This window comes from Arachis stenosperma, chromosome 6, assembly GCF_014773155.1.
Source record: "Arachis stenosperma cultivar V10309 chromosome 6, arast.V10309.gnm1.PFL2, whole genome shotgun sequence".
Taxonomy (NCBI): Eukaryota; Viridiplantae; Streptophyta; class Magnoliopsida; order Fabales; family Fabaceae; genus Arachis; species Arachis stenosperma.
The window spans coordinates 129,009,261-129,028,088 of NC_080382.1; the positions used below are offsets into that span (position 1 = coordinate 129,009,261).

The window sequence follows — 18,828 nt, forward strand, 5'->3', positions numbered from 1 at the left end:
TAATACAAAGTTAACAGATCCAATAAAAAACCTTGAGATAATGAGAGGGAAGAATGAGGGAAATGGATTCTCTCCAGTTTTTTCAACACTTGACAAAAAAACTTGACAAAATACAGTGCAATCTCTCACCTTTGATTTTAATAGTGGGACCAGAAATAAATAAGAGAGAGAGTGTGGTGAATGGTTAGATTAAACACTGCACACCATCCAGTTTTTTATTCACTGGAGAAGATCCATTCCCAAGAATGAGTTCCTATTTAAAGGAACCGCCCATAATTCTTGTTTCATATTAACTTGTACGATCGTTCCTTACAATTATGTCAATTATTTTTAAAAACTGTTACATTTTTCAAGCCTAGTAGTTGCTATGTCTAAAAGTATGTCATGGAGAGAGAGAGAGAGAGCATTTTTTTCAACAGGGAATTTTCCAAGGGGCTTCGTGCTTTAGTATTGAAACCATTTTTTCTTGTTTAAGAAAAGAAGAAACAAAATTATTATTACATCTAATTTGAATTCAATATAATCTATGTGCATTTTGGGGAGCCTTCTGAAGTTTCAACATATATGCTGTTAGTGCATCTTGCAAGTTGCATAAAGATACAATATTGCAGTAATGATATTGATGCCTGCATATGTCTTCTACTCTTTGACATTTGACCCTGCAGCAACTTTCTTGGTAGCTTGCATTTGCTTACAAAATTTGATATAAAAAAAGTCAGCACAGCTCATTCAAACCTGACCTCACTATCTTACTGAAACTTCCAGCAAAATGGATATATATATATATATATATATATATATACATAGTTATCAGAACCGAACCGGTGATCGAACCGGTGAAGTTATTGGGTCACTGGGTTACTAGTTCAACCGGTGGGTCACTGGTTGAACCGGTTAACCCGGTATAATTAAATAATTATATAAAATTTAATTATTTTTTCTTTATTATAAGTACTTTTATTTTGTTTTTATAAAAATAGTTATCATTTTCAAATTTTAATACTTTATTAATTAATTTATATTTATTGTATTATTATATTATTATAAATAAAAACTTAGATATAGTTAATTTTTATGTGAAGTTGATATTTAAAAATAGTTAGATGATTTGATAAGTTTAACTAAATATCATCTAATGATTTTCAACTATCAACTTCATACGAAGACAACTGCATGTGAGTCTTTACTTATTATTATATACTACAATTATTTATTAAAAAAATAATATTAATAGATATCATATAATCATGAAAAAAAAATAATTTGTGATTAATAATTTTTTTTGTTTATATATATATATATATAATTTATAGTTAAATAAAATATAATTGATTTAAAAATGAGGAACTTTAAAATTAAAATTAATTGAATATAAGTATAATAAAAACTTACTATATGTATTATAATTTGGATATATGTTAGCAAGAAGCAAAGCAGCTTGGTGGCATGGGCATCCTACCTGCAACCTTCATGTGCCAAGTTCGAACCCCATTGTAGCCATTTTAAAAAATTTTCCAAAAAACACAAAGCTTTGACACTTGGCACGCTGGAGCATGAGGAGAGCATGGTGTTCTTGCAGAGCCCAGGTGCGTCGTAGCTTCGCCTTCGGTTGGGACCGAGCGGTTCGGTCCGAGCCGGTTTTCATCGGTTTTGGCCGGTTCGTTCCGAGTTTAACCGGTTCATTCCGGTTTTTGGCCTTGAACGGTCCTATCCTTGGACCGGACCGGTATAGTGTCCGGTTTTCCGGTCGAACCGGCCGGTCCGGTCCGGTTCTGCTAACTATGTATATATATATATATATATATATATGACTGTATTACTTATTGCCTAAAAAGGTTTTTTTTAGCTATAGGTATAAATATCAGATTTGGTTCCTGTTAAGTGTAATATAGAGAATAAAATATAATGCCTTATTTGTTGATACGAAAAATTAATCGTTATGCTAAAACTATTGATTTCGTTTTTTTAATCAATGATTCAAATGCTGCCGTTTGCTAAGTATAAGCGTAAAGTCCCCTGTCTGCATCATATTACGCTGAACCAAAACGAGGGTCCTACCAAGGGGGGAAAATGGAAGTAAAATAAGACCATTTCCAACCGAGGCCAAATTTGAGCACTGGTCCCTGTTAGAATATAGTGCTGGTCAGGAGAAACTTTTCGGTTGCTACTTATTTATTTATTCATTTTTTTTCCAAAATATTACATAAGAAAATAAAATGTGAAGAGATAAAATGGTTTGAATAGCTGGGGTTCTGAAGGGCTCTGAAAGAGTAAAATTCGTTTCCACTTTAGTCTTTATAAACCCTTCCCTTTCAAGACCCCAACTTGCAAAAGCACTAAATTTTACTGTGCTTATGACAATCAGCCTCTCCTTTGCAAAATGGAAACCATAATAACATGCTATTTCTTGAGTAAATATCTGATGAGGTTTTCTGCATTAACTATTCCATAGGTAAACTTAGAAGGGGCTAGAGATTTGTCGTCGGTTTCCAGCTGACAGATACCTTCATACCAGAAAGTTTACGACTAGTGACCTAAAAACTATTCCATAGGTGGGAAGTGGGAACCAATTCTATATATTTTGCCAAAAAAGAAGTGGCAAAATCAAAGTTAATAAGTTATCCTATGTACACAAATTTTACTGAACCAATGCCCAAATAGAGCAGTGAAGCAATTGAAAATGGAAAGATAAATAATGTTTGAACCAAAAGATTAGGGGAAGTTTGACATTTCGAAACTCACTTATCTTAAACTTAATTTTGTTCTCCACATATCCCCAACGACCTGTCTTGGCTGCGGATTATCCGGTCCTCTGTCTCGTTGCCCTGATGTGAAGTACAACCATCCATCCCAAAAACCAGTTAATGTGGTTTTGATGCGGTAAGGAAGTTTTCCAATCACTGACCATGTCTGCGGAAGGTAATGCAAAACATAAAATTCAAATGTCAGAAAGGAATATTAATCAACATCTCAAACAACCATGAATAAACATGTTCCAAAATGACATTCTGTCAGTAACATTAATCCATCTCAACAACCAGCAATATTCTAGCAGATTAAGAACGATTTTTACAGTGAGCACAACGGTAACAAATTATTTTTCTTCTGAAGACCACAATAAATTTTAGTTGCCATTAATGGTGATTTTATAAGTTTGGTTTTGAAAGGAATTTGAAGAAAGGAAAGGGCTTCATGTATAAATATTAGTCTCTTTTACAATGTCCACTTAAAAAAGAAAAATCAAATATGTGAATAGAGGACGAAATTCCCATCCAATTTACTAAAAAGCAAAACAAAGAAAGAACACTGCCCAAGCAATGTCATGCTTGAGCTTTAACTTTTAATAATGAACAATGTCACAAACAGAAATTCTTGTATGCTCCTAGAGCATAACCAATGTGTGTTTCAGAAACATTCACAAATCACAACCACTCAATTTCATTTATAATATTTCAAATGCATAAAACCAAGGATGAGTGATTATGCACACAAATGGAGCATGCAAGTGCACCCTTAATAATTTCTTAACTCCAGTACCATAAAAAAAAAATAAAACAGATAAAACAAAGAAGAGAACAAAAATATTCAGCTCCAATACCAAGAGAAAAAGAGTGTCATGATCAACATTAACAAGACTGATAAATGTTTTGCAATGACATTGTTAAAATTTAAAATGGTTTTGTTAATCTTTTTAAGATCTAATATCTGAGATTCGATGAATCATATATATGCATTACATTGACTGATTGACATTCTAACAAAATTGACTGGTGGCTTGTGTCAATGGTCGATTCATAATATGATCATTCACAAAAATACCACAACCAATATATGCAAAGGGGGAGGGGAAGGGCCGAAGGGGCCTTCAAAAGATAAAGAGAAAAATCACAATGCATTTCTAATGCATGAGAGCTTACCAGTGTATCTAAATGAAATTGGAAAACCTCCCCAACCAGGATCATCCTTTTGGTCACTGGGTGCTTTTCAGTTGTACCACCAGTGATGATAATTGAATTATTCACAATCACCCATGCACACTCTATGTGGGAGTCAGGCTTTGGCATAGGTTGCAAAACTTTCCATTTCATTTCGTCATCCAACATATAAACATCGCCATAGACAACCTGAAACAAAATAAATCTTAAGGCCATAAGACACCTTAAAGTCTATATATTATACATGATGAAGGAGTCGCAATCATGCAAAAGATTATTTAGAACACATTACTAGTATTTCAAGTGCCATATCTTCAAAAAAATAAGCCAATTATTACATGCAACAGAGTAATTCATGAATGCTGTTGGTAGCCAAAGAAAACATACTTCATGCCTGCGTGAACACTTGAATATAGGTGAGCCTGGTTTGGGCATAAAGTCACCTTCTTGTCCGCCAATCACAAAAAGCTGATCATTTGCCACAATGCAAGCCCTGTACAAATAAGGTAGTGTTAGAACTAAGGTGAAAGCCAACCAACCAGTTTAAAGAAAATGTATATGAGATTTAAAAAGAAAATCATCTTTTCGCAAAAGATTCTTTGGGTTTCAACGACACAGGTTAGCTTTTTAAACATGAAATTTTTTTTTTTGAAAAAAATAAAACAAAAAACAATCAAGAAATTAAAGATTTTCACAAATTAAACAAGAACAGCGATAAAAGTATCTGGGCAATCTGCTAACCTATGAGGTCCGCCACGAGGAATGGGAATTTCAGTTCGCCATTTTTTCTCCAATGCTTTACCATCCTTTACACCTAGGCTCCAATGCTCTAGTGCAGGTGTATGGCGATTCTCCTTGCCACCGCCCATGACATGTAGTCTTCCCCTCCATAATTGAGTAGCAGGAGCATACCTAGAAACTCCTATGTTAGTATACTATAACTTTTCGTATGACAATTAAATAGTTTAACTTGTTAAAATTCCATCTACCAGAAAAGCTTGATCAATCATTAATGTAGTGGCAGATACCAATTTAACTAGAATTTTTAATTATCAAATAACAAGTCTAGGTTTCACCTCAATGATAAATTGGAAAAATGAACATTTACAGTGCAGTACACAGCACAGTTCACGCATAATTTAATGGTGTACACTGTACATAACATACCTTGGAAGAGGCAATGGTGGCAAACTGCTCCATTGCTTGGTTTTAGTGTCTAAGGCGAATACAAGATTAATAGACCCTCTGCATTGCGGACCATATTGTCCTGAGACCACATATATGTATCTCCCATCAGTTGCAACTCCTAAATGTGAATTAGCCATCTCTTTTGGTGACTCGATCCTATCTACCCATTTGTTACTGATGAAATCATAGACATCAACATGAGAATGCACCTGCAAGAAACATATAAGCACAGAAGATAAATTAAGATCGTTAATAGTCTCAATAAACTGTCAAACGACAACCAGACAATAAAAAACTATCATCTCACTAGCCACATTATATATATGGATCCAAATACTGTGCTATAAAGTCTCACAATCATAAACATGATCTTTAGGATCAAATAGTAAACAATGACAAAAAAAATAAGTAAGTTTATCATCACATTAGCTACATTATACATATGAATCCAACTATTGTGCTGTGAGGTCTCGTAAAACATAAACAAGATTATTCCTTTAGGGTCAGAGATGCAATATGTGCATCAGCATAGGATCATATTGAATGTATTAAGCATTTGCCAATGAGCCAGAGATCGGCGAAACACTCACGTAGTCGAGATTTCTGTATCCTTGAAGAACATAAAACATGTTCTTAATCTGTACAGCATATCCATCCAGCCGAGGCACCGGTGCCGATGGCATTGCCTCCCAATTCCAATTGGGAGCAGGTATATCTGCAAATGTTGCTGGAAAGAGATCTTCAGAGCCATTCTTTTTTGCAACTTCAGCGTGGCCACCCTATAAAAAGCCCCAACATTATATCCAAAATCAGCAATAAAGTAACCACAAAAGCAAACTCAACAAGATTATCAATCAGAACCCAACAAAACCAGAATTTAAAAGAAAAGTAAACAATGAAATGAAATTTCCAAAACAATAAAAAAAATTAAAAATAAAAAGGACGAAAGCAAGTGCTAGAACAACGGTTGAGTTGAAGCTGCCAACACTATAGATTTCCCCCAAATAATTTTAATTATAATAATTAAAACCTTAACATTCAAACGTTCGACAAAATTGAGCTAGTACAGCAACTAATTTATGAAATTCACTCTAGCTCTTAAATCTCCGTTTTCTGTTAAGCTTTCTCCAATTAGGGAAAGAAAACGCAAAAAACAGAGGTGTGCATAATAGAAAGAAGGGGCATTGTCACCTTTTGAAGTGTGTGAAGGGCAGAATTATTCTGAAAGAGAATAACGGGAACTTGGTCGCGAACGACCCAATTGGACGTAGTTGCTACGTGGACATGAGAGAAGGACTCCCAAATGAGATTAGCGACGAGGGCAAGACCGAGAATAGTGGAGAAGCAGAAGAAGAGAACGAGGTTGGTTGCAGAGAAGTGCTTTTGGTGAAACCTTGACATTGGTTTTGTGCGAAAGAGAAGGATTTGGAGCTGAGAGAGTGAGAAGAGCCATTTATTAATTTAGGGGGAAGAAATAAATGAAAGAAAAGGTGTTGGAAGTGAAGAAGGAATGAATGGGAGAAGCGAAGAGAATCCCTTTGAGGAAACAAAGGTTCGGCGCCAATGGTTTTTGCCATCTTGGCGTTTGTTTAATACTTTAAATTTCAATTCCCATGTGTCCTTCGCTCGGTGTGAGTCTGTGTTCCCATGTAAAACCAGGTGAATGATTGAGTAGTCTGTGTATCTTTTTTCACCTAAATCAATGACTAGATGTACAAAAGATATTTTGTCTAACGGCACAGCCAGCTTTTGTCTACTATTTTAATTCATTTGACGCGGAGGTCGGTATTTAAAAGATTCGGATATCGATAAAATTGTATATAAAAGATGTTATTAATAAAAATATTTTTAAACAAATAGTTTCGACAAAAATAATCAGTTGTCAATTAAATTACTTAAAATTAAGATTAAATACTGGCGTATTAGTTAATAATTATTATAATGATAAAATTTACTTATATTTTTAATTTTTATAATTTTAAAAATATTTTGACACGTTAATATTTAACTTTAAATACAGGTAATTCAATTAATAATTAATTATTTTTGTTAAATATAATTTATTTTAAAAAAAATTTTATCCATAATATGTTAGAAAATTATTTTAATTTTTTAATTTATTTGTGAGCAATACATATATTAATTATAATAACAAATTATGCTATTTTAAATTAAATGACTTATATAATGGTAATGTCATTTATTGTTTTAAATGTTAAATTGAATAAGTCATTATTACTTTTAATTTGGAATTAAATGAGAATAAAATCGGATATTATCTTTTGTTCTTTAGATAATTATCTTTTGGATTTTAGATATATTATCTTTTGGACTTTAGATACTATTTTATTTGGGTTTTAGGGTTTAATGGGTGCCATGCTCAAATATAAATAGGCCTCCAGCTCTTTCTCCATCAAAAGAGTCACAATTTAGCTGCCAGGAATACAGAACGTTTTGGTTGAGAAAGATCGAAATAACTACAAGATCCAACTCCTTCCATCAATTTTTGACTCTTACGAGTAAAAATACGCTTCTGCATTATGAAATATTTTTGATGATTCAATATGATAATCTGGGTTATTGAAATTAATTTATTCCAACATAACATCTTTTAAATATCATTGTATCCGCAAGAAATATTTATTCCAACATAACATCTTTTAAATACCATTATATTCGCAAGAAATAAATAAATAGTACTATTAGGGAGTCAATGGTCCAAGTGTACAGTGTTTACCGATAGTACAATGAGTCCAGAATAACCATTGGTAACACTAATGGTTATATCTGTAATACTCCCTAAACTTCCATTGTACAAATATTTTATGGATTTCCTGTACTTTTTTATAAATAAATTCCACTAGGAAATTAATAGAGTATTTGTACAATGGGTATAATTGGTTATTTATTTGGTTCAATATGAGTTAAAAAATAAACATTTAAGATAAAATACTACTAATTTTTTAAATACAATACATCCATATTATCTAAAATAACTATCCGAATACTAAGAATAATCGAACATTCCTAAATTTCTATTATACACATTGTACAAATATTTCAGTGCCTCTTGTACTTCCTCTAAATATTTTACTCTTTGACGCGACATGTCTTTTTCTTCTTTTTGATACTTCATGCATTTCTTTTTTGGTGTCATATGATACTTCATGCATATTCCTAATTGATCACATCTCACAAAATTTTTTAAATGACTCGCATTTTTTGTGGGTAACTCAATGAGTCACATTTTTTTGTGAAAATAATTTTTTTAATTTTATTCTTTTAATGTTAGGAATAATTTTAAAAATTTTCAACATCATTAAAGATAAAAAAACATACTTTATCTTTATTTTTAAATCAAATTAAATGTGATAATTTTAAAACTTTTAAAAGTTTAGAAATAGAAAAAAACATATTTATTTCTAAATAAATGACAAAACCAAACAAAAGAAGTCTTTAATAACTATAAATGTGACTAGCACTTACAATTTCAAAGTAACAAATTTTCTTTAGTTGTAATTAAATTTTTTGTATTTATTTATAGGGCAAAGTATTAAAATTGCACCCGAATTTTTAAAATGTTAATAAAAATAATTTTCATTTTTAATAATGATAAAAATATTTTTAAAATATTATAAAATACGATAAAAATAATTAAAATAATATTATTTTTTAATAATTGACAAATAATTTTTATATTTAATAAATCGCTGATGTATTTGTGTTATGAATGCAATTAAGGAATGAATTTATTGATATCCAGTGTGGATCAGTATCGGTAAGTACAAGTAGAGTTCATGAATGATAAGTATAGTAAGTAAATTATAGGTGTGGGTATGATGTATATTGAAATAAGAAAAATGAAAAGAACATAGATATAATGCACCATCATGTAATCTCACCTACGTAAAAGAGTGAGAAGCATCACCAACACCATGAAGAATAGAGAAACGAAGGAGATGTCAGAAAGAAAAGATTCACTATTCACATGCCTTTCTATCTCCTAGCATTTCTTTGGCTTTTAGATCTGGGGATTCCAATAACAAATTTTATTATTGTTCTTCTTGCACAAATTGTATTCCTTTTTTGTCACTTCACTTTTTACTTTTGCAAGGCTCTCACTCCCCTTTCTCACGTTAGTTTGATGTAAAATTTTATAAAAATATTTAGATAATTATTTAAAAAGTGTATATAAAAATTGGATTAAAATTTAAATTTTATTTTTTAATGTTTAAAAAATATTTTTGATCTTTCATAAAAAAAAATTGTAGAAAATTTTACTTAATGTAAAATCATTACATTATAAAAATAAAACTGTCTTATTTTTATAACAGTATCTGCAAAAAATTAAATTAAAATTTAAGTTTTAAATTATTTTTTGAATTATATATATTTAATATTGAGTATTTTTATTATTTTTAAAATATTTTAAATATATTCTTATTATTAATAAAAATGAAATAATTTTTGTCAATATTTTAATATTTCAAGTACAAATTTAATAATTTATCTTTATTTATATTGCATAAAAAATAATTAATACTAATAAAAAAATAAAAATTTAGATGCAGTAAAATTTATATAAAATTAAAAATGGTTAAATGACAATTTAACGATTTTTATATATGGTAGGGCGTATCGGATGGAGGCCATTACGGTAAATGTGTGCCAGAGAAGTCACAGCACTTCATGGAAGCTTCTCGTCTAGAAACAAATTGCGGCACGAAATAATCGTGAACGTTGATAGCACATCCAACGGCTGATACTCTTTATCAGCAGCATCCGTCCGATCTTCAAATCTCAAAAAGATCAACGGTCCAAGCAAATTGCAAATTAAGGAGGCGGCTGTTATATATTTACTAAAAACAAGGTCAGACTCAAGTCTCTCTCCCTCTTTCGCCCTTCGACTTGGCATTTTGCTTTCTTCTCTTCACTCTTCGCTCAATCACCAAGCTCGCTCTCTGAAACGGCGTCGTTGTGTTCTTCTTCGCTTGCTGCTCCTCCTACAGTCTTACGCTACGAAGTCGTTTGGTACTCCTCCCACTGTCGTTTTCATCAAAACGCGTCGGCGTTTCGTTCATCTGTCTCCGTTTACTGCAAAACAATAGGGTTTCGTCTCTAGGCCTGTGATCTCTCTATCTTGTATCGAATTGCTGCTTCGCTGAGCACGCTGCTACTTCTGGCTTGTGTTTTTCGGTTACTCAACGGTAATTGCTTATGCGTGTTTGGAATTTCCATTCGAATTCGACTTCTTGTGGTATAAAAAGTTGCCGAATTGGTGTGAAACTGCACCATTTGCATAAAGGGATTTGAGTTTCTTTATGTTTCTCTAAAGAATTTCTTTGCAGTTTCGTTAATTTCTCGGTGCAACAATTCATTCCCCTTTCTAACCTCTATCTCTAGTAGTAGGCTAATTTTGAAAATTGCCTTGTTGAATTATGGTTTTTATGTAATTGACATCTCTGAACAGTTATCCTGAACTGCACCTAGCGGTTAGAAGCGAACCGATAAATTGTTATTGGGAACGGATTTTGCTTGTGTTACGATGGCAAAGAGTAGGTTTTCTGGAGGATATTATGGGAACACTGTTGGGACAGCCGGCGAATCCGAGGGATCTGGTAGCTCTGGAAGAATAGACACTGAAATTACTGTTTCAGAGGACTCTTGTGTTCCTACAAGGAAATGTATTAGTTTGAATTCGAGCCGGCGCGATGTGTTTGGGGTTCCAATGCAAGTTGTTCCATTGTCGAAGTTGTCGCACTTTCAAAGAAAAGACCTGGTACTCAAGCTGAGATCAGAGCTTGAGCAGATTCGAGCACTTCAAAAGAAGGTTGAACTACAAGCAGCTAGCGGTGTTGCACTGTCATCCTCCAGTGATATTCTAAGCTGTAGCAATGGGAATAAGCATAATGCATCCCGGATTGAGAACTCGAGGAAACCGTCGATTCCTAGTTCCATACCCGTGAATAAATTGAAAGCATCAGCTGATAAACCTCGAAGCTGGAACCGGGGATCTACCGGCAAGTTTCAGTCTGCCGCAAAGAATTCTTCACCCAGCACTGCAAATATTCTGTTGATGAAAGATTGTGAGTCGCTGTTAAAACGGTTGATGAGCCACCAGTTTTCTTGGGTTTTCAACTCACCTGTAGATGTGGTGAAGTTGAATCTTCCTGATTATTTCACAATTATCAAGCATCCTATGGATTTGGGAACAATAAAAAGAAAGATAGCTGCTGGATCATATAAGGGTCCCTTGGAATTTGCTGGAGATGTGAGGCTTACATTTTCGAATGCAATGACTTATAATCCCCCTGGGAATGATGTCCATTTCATGGCTGATGCCCTCAACAAATATTTTGAAGTGAGATGGAAAACAATTGAGAAGAAAATTCCAAAAATGGATGCTCTGCCACTGCCTGCAAAGTCAGACACTTTTGAAGATGTGAAAAGTGCAAAGCCAATGCCTCCTTCAAAAAGGAGGAAAATTGCATCAGTGCCCTCTCAACCTGAAGTTTTGCCACCTCCTAGGCGGGTTATGTCGGATCAAGAGAAGCACAAGCTAGGTAGAGAATTGGAGTCTTTGCTGGGAGAAATACCTGTCCATATTATTGAATTCTTAAAAGAACAGAGTTCAAATGGTAGAGAATGTGGAGAGGATGAAATTGAGATTGATATTGATGATCTCAGTGATGACACATTGTTCACACTACGCAAGCTATTGGACGACTATTTGCAGGAGAAGCAGAAGAACAATGCAAAGGTGGAAGCGTGTGAAATAGAGGTATATCAATTTCTTAACCCTTTCATAATTTGAGTTAATCAAATTTTATCGTAACGGTGGAATCATCCATGTAACCTACATAATACCCTTTGGGTGCGGATGCTTGTGTACCGAGCTGCCTTTTTGATACTAAGTTACTGAATCCCCCCCCCCCCCCCCCTCCTTGCTTTTCCTTTCTCTCTCCCAATAATGGATGACAACTGAATTTATGATTTTTATTTCTGGTTATCTATGTTTTCTGTTGCAGCTGTTGAATGATTCTGGGCCAAGCAATTCTTCTTTGCAAGCATTTAAAGGTTATACTCTGTGTGTTTGTGTCTCTATGCACATGCACGTGTTTGTGTACTCAATTTGATTTTCTATTTGAATTTGTGCCACTTGTAGCTAATGATCCAGCTGATGAAGAAGTGGACATTGGTGGAAATGAGCCTCCTGTCTCTAGCTGTCCTCCTTTGGACATTGAAAAGGATACAACTCATACTATGGACAAACGGTTAAGTCCTGGTAGCTCCAGTGGTAAGTGGGGTTTGAATTTTTACATGATGCATTGTATACGGAAATAATGTGTGACTTTGTGATACATTTGGTACATGATAGGGGAGTATTACAATCATATATTATATGCTTGTTCTGTTGTTTTATCACAGCTATAAACTGAATTTTCAGAAAAGCAACCAATGCATTCATAGTTAGACCTATGCAAATCTTGAAGTAAAAATTGCTAGTTTTGTTTCCAGATGAGGGAAAATAGTTTTTATTTGTTCAGATGATGTTACTGCACCTAAAGTTTACTTGTTTGATTTAGATTTTGAGTACGTCAAATGCTTTTGTAGCCTTATAGCCTTATAGCTTAGGCAATGAAGTTGAACACTAACTTGGGACATTTGGCTACATTTTACTGCAAGCTAACTGATGATTCATTGCAACATGCTTGAAGAAACTTTCAGTAGCTTTTGATTCTGCATTTTAGAATCTCAAGGCCACTATTACCTCATTGCTGTTTATTATCTTTCTCTCGCTCTCTCTCTCTGGCCATACTCAAACACCATTTGGACAACTTCCCTTTCAGCTAAATGCTTTGGAATTCTCTTTTGAATTGCCCATAATTTTTACATCAACTGGCGACTATAATATCTGATGTGGGCATTGTGCAGATATGGACTCTGGTAGTTCTTCTGGTAGTGAATCCGGTGATGGGAAAGCAAGTCCAGTAAATGTTGCAAAGGTCTGGTTTGTTATTAAGTGGAAGATTTTATTTGGTTATCTGTAATTGCTGGTGCTGTTCCTAATATGTTCTATGATTTCTTTTGCTACATGCTGTAATCTAATCTTTGGTTTGGGTTCTTCCACAGGAACCAGAAAATGTGGGTTCTGGGGATCAATTGGAAGAAAAGCTTAAGGCTACTGATGACCTTGAAATAAATCGTGAGTTCTTGGTTTGTCTTTTTCATACTAATTAAAGGTGAAAAACATGATTCAGTCTGGAAAAAAGAATGCATTTCTTTATGCTAAAATTAAACTCTCCAAGCCTAGATGCTATTTTGATAACTGCACTAAGGTGTACAATATAAAGCGGAAGTTATTAGAGTTCCAATTGCCTAGACAAGGCCTTGATATCACTTATAATTGTTGGGAAATCCTTTCATCTTGAGCTAGTTTAAGAGGTTGAGTTAGGTCTACTCAATTCTAATGAGAGCATTATCCAACTAGGATTATGTTAGGATCCAACTGCAAGTTATCTGATTCAACCCTCAATGGAAATATGGGATTCTGATGTGGGGTTTATAAGCCCTTCAACTCCCAATCACAATAGATAGTGTTTTGATGTGGTTCTCTTAGGGTTCTTTTCAATTCCTACTAGAGACTTCCACCATATCCTTTAAATAAAGTTGGCGATGTGGGTTGTAATGCCAGAACTGAGACGCTCAGGACTAATGAAGGGGCTAGTGAACATCCAGCCTGTTTGGGCAGGGGTGGGATGTTATAACCCTTTCAACGGCTAGCTTTTTACGGTCTTGGTTCCTTGTAAATTTGACATGCAAATAGGGTAGGAAGGGACTTGCCAATGGAGCATCAAGGAAGGACCAACTTTTGGCAAGGAAAGCAAGGATGTGTCCTGGCCTCAAAGGTCCAAAGTCCTATAAATTATCTCGTGACAAAAATGGGTCCTAACTGATTCATATTTTTCTTTACTTTTTTCCCATACACACACACAAATTCTCTCTTGCAAAAATGGGTCCTAATTGATACATATTTTTCTTTACTTTCTTTTTTTCCATTTTATGCAAAAATTCATTCCTTAAAGCTCTAAATAGATAAAATTCTCAATCATCGAAGCTTGAAAATCCAAATTAAAATTGAATTTCTAAGTTCTAAATTTTTCCCATATAAAATTAAACTTCAAACCTTCAAAATCCATATGTTAAGTTCCTCCAAATTTTTTTGTTCCTCTTCCTCACAATCCAAACCCACAAGACATGTTCATTTTCATTTCCCACAACTTTTAACTCTTTGGTGGGTGCACCATCACATTCACCTTCTCTCTGTCCCCATTATGGCTATATTGGGTTGCACACAAAAATTTAGGAAAGAAATTTTATGCAGATGAGTTTTCAAAGAGTAAGTTTTCATGTGAGAAAATATTATCAGAACAGTGTACTTCTAATCTTATTTGGTATTTGTTAAATTATAAAAAATCACAAATTTAGTTCTTTTAAAGCATTTCAAAAACATTACACGACTTAGTGAGTCAAATCTTGCAAAAGATGAAGTCATTCAATCACGGAAAAAGAGCACGAGAGAGTATTGTTCGACTGGGATTGTAGTTGATAGTTATTAAAATCACCAAGTTCTGCTAATCAAACAACAGGTGGGATCAGCTGTTGTGCTCATCGAAACAGGGGGAACTTGTTTAACTTTTGATTTTAATCTTTAAAAAGGAGGCACCAAGATCCTGAAGGAATTCAAATTACGAGAAATGCTAGAGTTCACTTCCATCTAACTATTTCAGAAGGTTTTCCTTGAATTCCATTTCAGAATTATTTCACAGTGACCATACAATAGGTCAAGTTGGCTGCCTGTGGTATTAAAGACCAAGGTTCTGAAAACCGGATCGATCATCGAATTGCTCTGGTTATTGGTTTATTGGTTCAATCATTTCAATCGTGATCCAACCGGAAAAACTGTTTTATAATAAAATAATAAATAAATTATAAATAAACACTCTAAAACATAATTATAGTCTAATATAAACTTTAAAATATCTTCAAAATTTAAAGCAATACATGAAATGTCATCAACCGAAGTCTTAAGATCTTTAGAAAAAGTACAAACTTAAATCCAAATATGAAATATGAATTGCCAACATAAAAGTGTCATCAATCATCAAAATCCGCAAAAATTTGCTGCAGATTTGCGGTGTTGGGATCATCTTCACCTTCATTTCCACCCTTTTGAGCAGAAGAATCAAAAGATGAAGCATAAAGACCACTACTACCACTGTCACTTTGATATAAATGAGCATCAATATCACCTAATAAAATACACATATCATCATATGGAACTTTAGGACACTTTCTAACATTTCCGGTTATCTTTGCTAAGTGTTTTTTCATTCTGTGAATTTTGCCTCCTCCGAAAATTGTAGACAAAATAAACATTGATATTGTGGCTTTTCATTCATTACTTGGTTGATTAGCAACCAAATTATTATCCACGGAAATATTATTATCAGCAAATGCTTCTTGGTTGATATTATTATTCATAACTGAAATCAATAAATTATCAACACAGTCACAATCTAAGTACAATTAAATCACAAAACAATATAGTAAAACACGAGCTAATCACTAATCACTAATATGACTGATTATTGGTTCTTAAACAAATGCTCGTGTTTTACTATATTATTGGTTCTTAATCACACTGTTCTCTGTGTTTTACTATATTATTGGTTCTTAATCACACTGTTCTCTCTGTCCTGCGCTCATAAACAAATGCTCCCTTGGTGTTTGGTGATGGGCTATCATGATGACCCTAACCTAAATACCCCTGTTCGGAAAAAAACATTGCTGATTTCATGGGACCTATCCTGAGCCAAAATGGTATTCGGATCTCTAGATCAAGAGCTTAGACTATTAAAGAATTTGTCAATTCCAAACAATGCTAAAAGTTTAACTTGTTCCATAAATTGTTCTTTTCATCTGAATTGTCAAGCATGAATGAAACACAGCAGTATCCACATAAAATAACTTCAAGGAAGTCCATTTTTTTCCTTCCCTCTTCTATATATTCAAATGAGAGGATGATATATAGTGAATCCACCTATTGAGATTTTAGACATCAATTGGGAATACATTTTTATTATTACTAATGATAAAGCTTACATTATAAACGGTCTCTCTGTAGACATGATACATGACAGAGCACAATGGCGTCGTTTGATTCATGTAGCCGACCCCACTTAGTGGGACAAGGCTTTGTTGTTGTTGTTGTTGTTGTTGATAAAGCTTACATTATCTTTTATTAATCATTGGGCCCTTACCTGTTATTCCCTGCAGAATCTGTTAGTGGCTTAGATCAACTTGAGGATAACTCTCAGCATAAGCCAAGTTCTCTTGATTCTGACTACCGTCAGGATGGTAAGTTTGCGTGGTTTACTGAAGATACATCTTTTAGTGATATGCACTACATGAACACAGAATCTTATTTATGTTGCAGGAGACAGTGGTCCTACCGAGAGACAGGTTTCTCCTGATAAACTTTATCGAGCTGCCATATTAAAGAAGCGATTTGCTGATACTATCTTGAAAGCACGAGAAAAGACGCTCACACAAGTAAGTACATTTTATATTTGAACTAACATGAAACAATATTCTCTATTAACGTGTCCTTCTGATCCTTACTTATATCTAAATTAAATTTAATTTGATTAAATTTGGCTGAGCTCAGGATGAGAAAGGGGATCCAGAAAAGTTGCGCCAGGTTAGAGAAAAACTTGAAATGGAACAACGAAAAGGTAATTTGCATCTTAATACATGTGCCACATAAGAGTGCTGATCACATACTTGCTATCCAACTTATGAATTTTAACTAACCTGTATGAGGTTGACTCGTTCTTGAGCAGAAAAGGCAAGGCTACAAGCCGAAGCAAAGGCTGCTGAAGATGCTCGAAAGCGGGCTGAAGCAGAAGCAGCTGCGGAAACCAAACGAAAGAGGGAACTTGAAAGAGAAGCCGCAAGACAAGCATTACTGCAGGTAAATAGGCAAACTCTGGCTTGCCGAAATGCATCCATTGCCCATTTGCTCAGATTTTATTGGGTTATATACTGGCATCTGTGCAGATGGAAAAGACAGTTGAAATCAATGAGAATTCTCGGTTTCTCGAAGATTTGGAAATGCTTAGAGCTGTGCCTGCTGAGCAGTTGCCGAGCTCTGTTGATGAGACAAGTCCTGATCACTCTCAGGATGGTCTGGGGAGTTTCAAGTTTGCCGGGAACAATCCCTTGGAACAGCTTGGATTATATATGAAAGTGGATGATGAGGAAGAGGAAGGAGAGCCACCCTGTGTTTCAAACCCTGTGAATGATGTAGAAGAGGGAGAGATTGATTAAGTTACTCGTATTTTGTATGATGAACCGGGGAGAAAAGTATAATTATCTTCGTCCCTTTAAATTTCCCGACTCCTTTAGTTCTTTTAATGTTCTTTATTGTTGAAAATATAAAAAAAAAAGAATAAAACGTTATATAGTTCCCAAAATGCACTAAACCCATCACAGATGGGAGGGAGCATATTTGCTTGCCGCACAATCCAGCCTCTAGAATAGAAACATTATTTAGGGTGTTTGAGTGACTTCCATTTAGGTTAAGTGATATTTATATGTGGTTTTTTCTTGATATGTTACTTCATGTATATAATAGTTCATTATCATATGCTGTACAATGCTCATTACCATATTTTTGTAAAATGCAGAAATATTGAATTTGATGGATTTTATCGGGGTTAGTGTATACAGTAAGATTAGTTTGAAAAACTTTATATTTTTGAAAAGTAACTTATACAAAATAATTTTTAAAAGATAGTTTTTTTTTAAAATTGTAATATTTGTGTCTGCTAAATTAAATTAAGAGTAATTTTTAACAAGTACAAACATCAACAAATATATTTGGTAAAATAATTTTAAAAATTTAAAAATATTATAATAAATATTAATATAAGAATTAAATTTAGATATTAATTATTATGAGATTATACTAAATATTTTAATTGTAATAAGTACAAGTGAATTTTAAAGAACTTCTTTCCAAGTATTTTTAAAAGTATTCTAACTTGTAAAAATGGCAAAAATTACAAGCACAAGTACGTACGTATTTTGATTTTAAAGTTTAAACTAAATCGTAGTATAGTCACCAAAAAAAAAACTAAATCGTAGTATAATTTACACAACTTTGGCTTTTAGGTTTGTCAAACAACGGTTGGAATGGTGAGCAATAATTTTGGGTCAATTGTATCTTCCTTTTTGTCGGACAATAGCGTTAATTATCGAGTATATATTAGTTGAAGGTTAATTACTAATTTCTAACTTCCTTCAAATTTAGCTTTCTTTTTTAGGTGAGGATTTAGTTATGAAGCTGCTTGTATATATACCATTCAAATATCAGATTCAAGACATGGTGTAAATTCTACAAAATTATGTCGTGTTAATTCTTGTGTTTATCTAGAGTTTTATTTATCAGAACAGAATGGTACAAGTCAAACGTTAGTAACTTGTGTTTGCTTCCCTTCTAGGTTACGTTGCTTAAAGGATAGGTTTTTAGGTGTTTCCCAATCTCGGAATTCCTTCATCTCCCTACATGAAAACGTGTAGAATTTGTTTTATGGCACTCTGCAAGTTTTGGATACCCGTATAACGGCTTCATGAATTG

The 18,828-nt window shown here is 33.6% G+C and overlaps 2 protein-coding genes across 2 annotated transcripts; one reads left to right on the forward strand and one right to left on the reverse strand.

Annotated features, from left to right (window-relative positions):
• Positions 1-1,910: 1,910 nt before the first annotated feature.
• On the reverse strand, positions 1,911-6,763 carry LOC130935819 (kelch repeat-containing protein At3g27220-like). The gene is made up of 7 exons (XM_057865723.1): positions 6,315-6,763; positions 5,714-5,902; positions 5,103-5,332; positions 4,677-4,847; positions 4,323-4,428; positions 3,918-4,124; positions 1,911-2,910 (listed from the first exon to the last, which is right to left on the reverse strand). The coding sequence occupies exons 1-7, from the start codon at positions 6,522-6,524 to the stop codon at positions 2,743-2,745; spliced, it is 1,281 nt and encodes a 426-aa protein (XP_057721706.1). The 5' UTR covers positions 6,525-6,763; the 3' UTR covers positions 1,911-2,742.
• A 3,238-nt stretch (positions 6,764-10,001) lies between these two features.
• LOC130935818 (transcription factor GTE8-like) lies at positions 10,002-17,894 on the forward strand. Its single transcript, XM_057865722.1, has 11 exons — positions 10,002-10,330; positions 10,594-11,904; positions 12,152-12,200; positions 12,289-12,420; positions 13,059-13,129; positions 13,257-13,329; positions 16,464-16,544; positions 16,624-16,739; positions 16,855-16,921; positions 17,030-17,160; positions 17,247-17,894. Exons 2-11 carry the CDS (start codon positions 10,669-10,671, stop codon positions 17,514-17,516), a joined length of 2,226 nt encoding a protein of 741 aa, XP_057721705.1. The 5' UTR covers positions 10,002-10,330; positions 10,594-10,668; the 3' UTR covers positions 17,517-17,894.
• Positions 17,895-18,828: the final 934 nt, after the last annotated feature.

Coding starts and splice junctions, on each gene's coding strand:
- LOC130935819 (XM_057865723.1), bottom strand. CDS start 6,524: ATGTCAAGGTTTCACCAAAAGCACTTCTCTGCAACCAACCTCGTTCTC. Junction 5,333..5,713: donor GATACAGAAATCTCGACTAC/GTGAGTGTTTCG, acceptor TGTTTCTTGCAG/GTGCATTCTCATGTTGATGT. Junction 4,125..4,322: donor AGTGTTCACGCAGGCATGAA/GTATGTTTTCTT, acceptor ATTTTGTTTCAG/GTTGTCTATGGCGATGTTTA.
- LOC130935818 (XM_057865722.1), top strand. CDS start 10,669: ATGGCAAAGAGTAGGTTTTCTGGAGGATATTATGGGAACACTGTTGGG. Junction 11,905..12,151: donor TGGAAGCGTGTGAAATAGAG/GTATATCAATTT, acceptor TTTCTGTTGCAG/CTGTTGAATGATTCTGGGCC. Junction 16,922..17,029: donor TGAAATGGAACAACGAAAAG/GTAATTTGCATC, acceptor GTTCTTGAGCAG/AAAAGGCAAGGCTACAAGCC.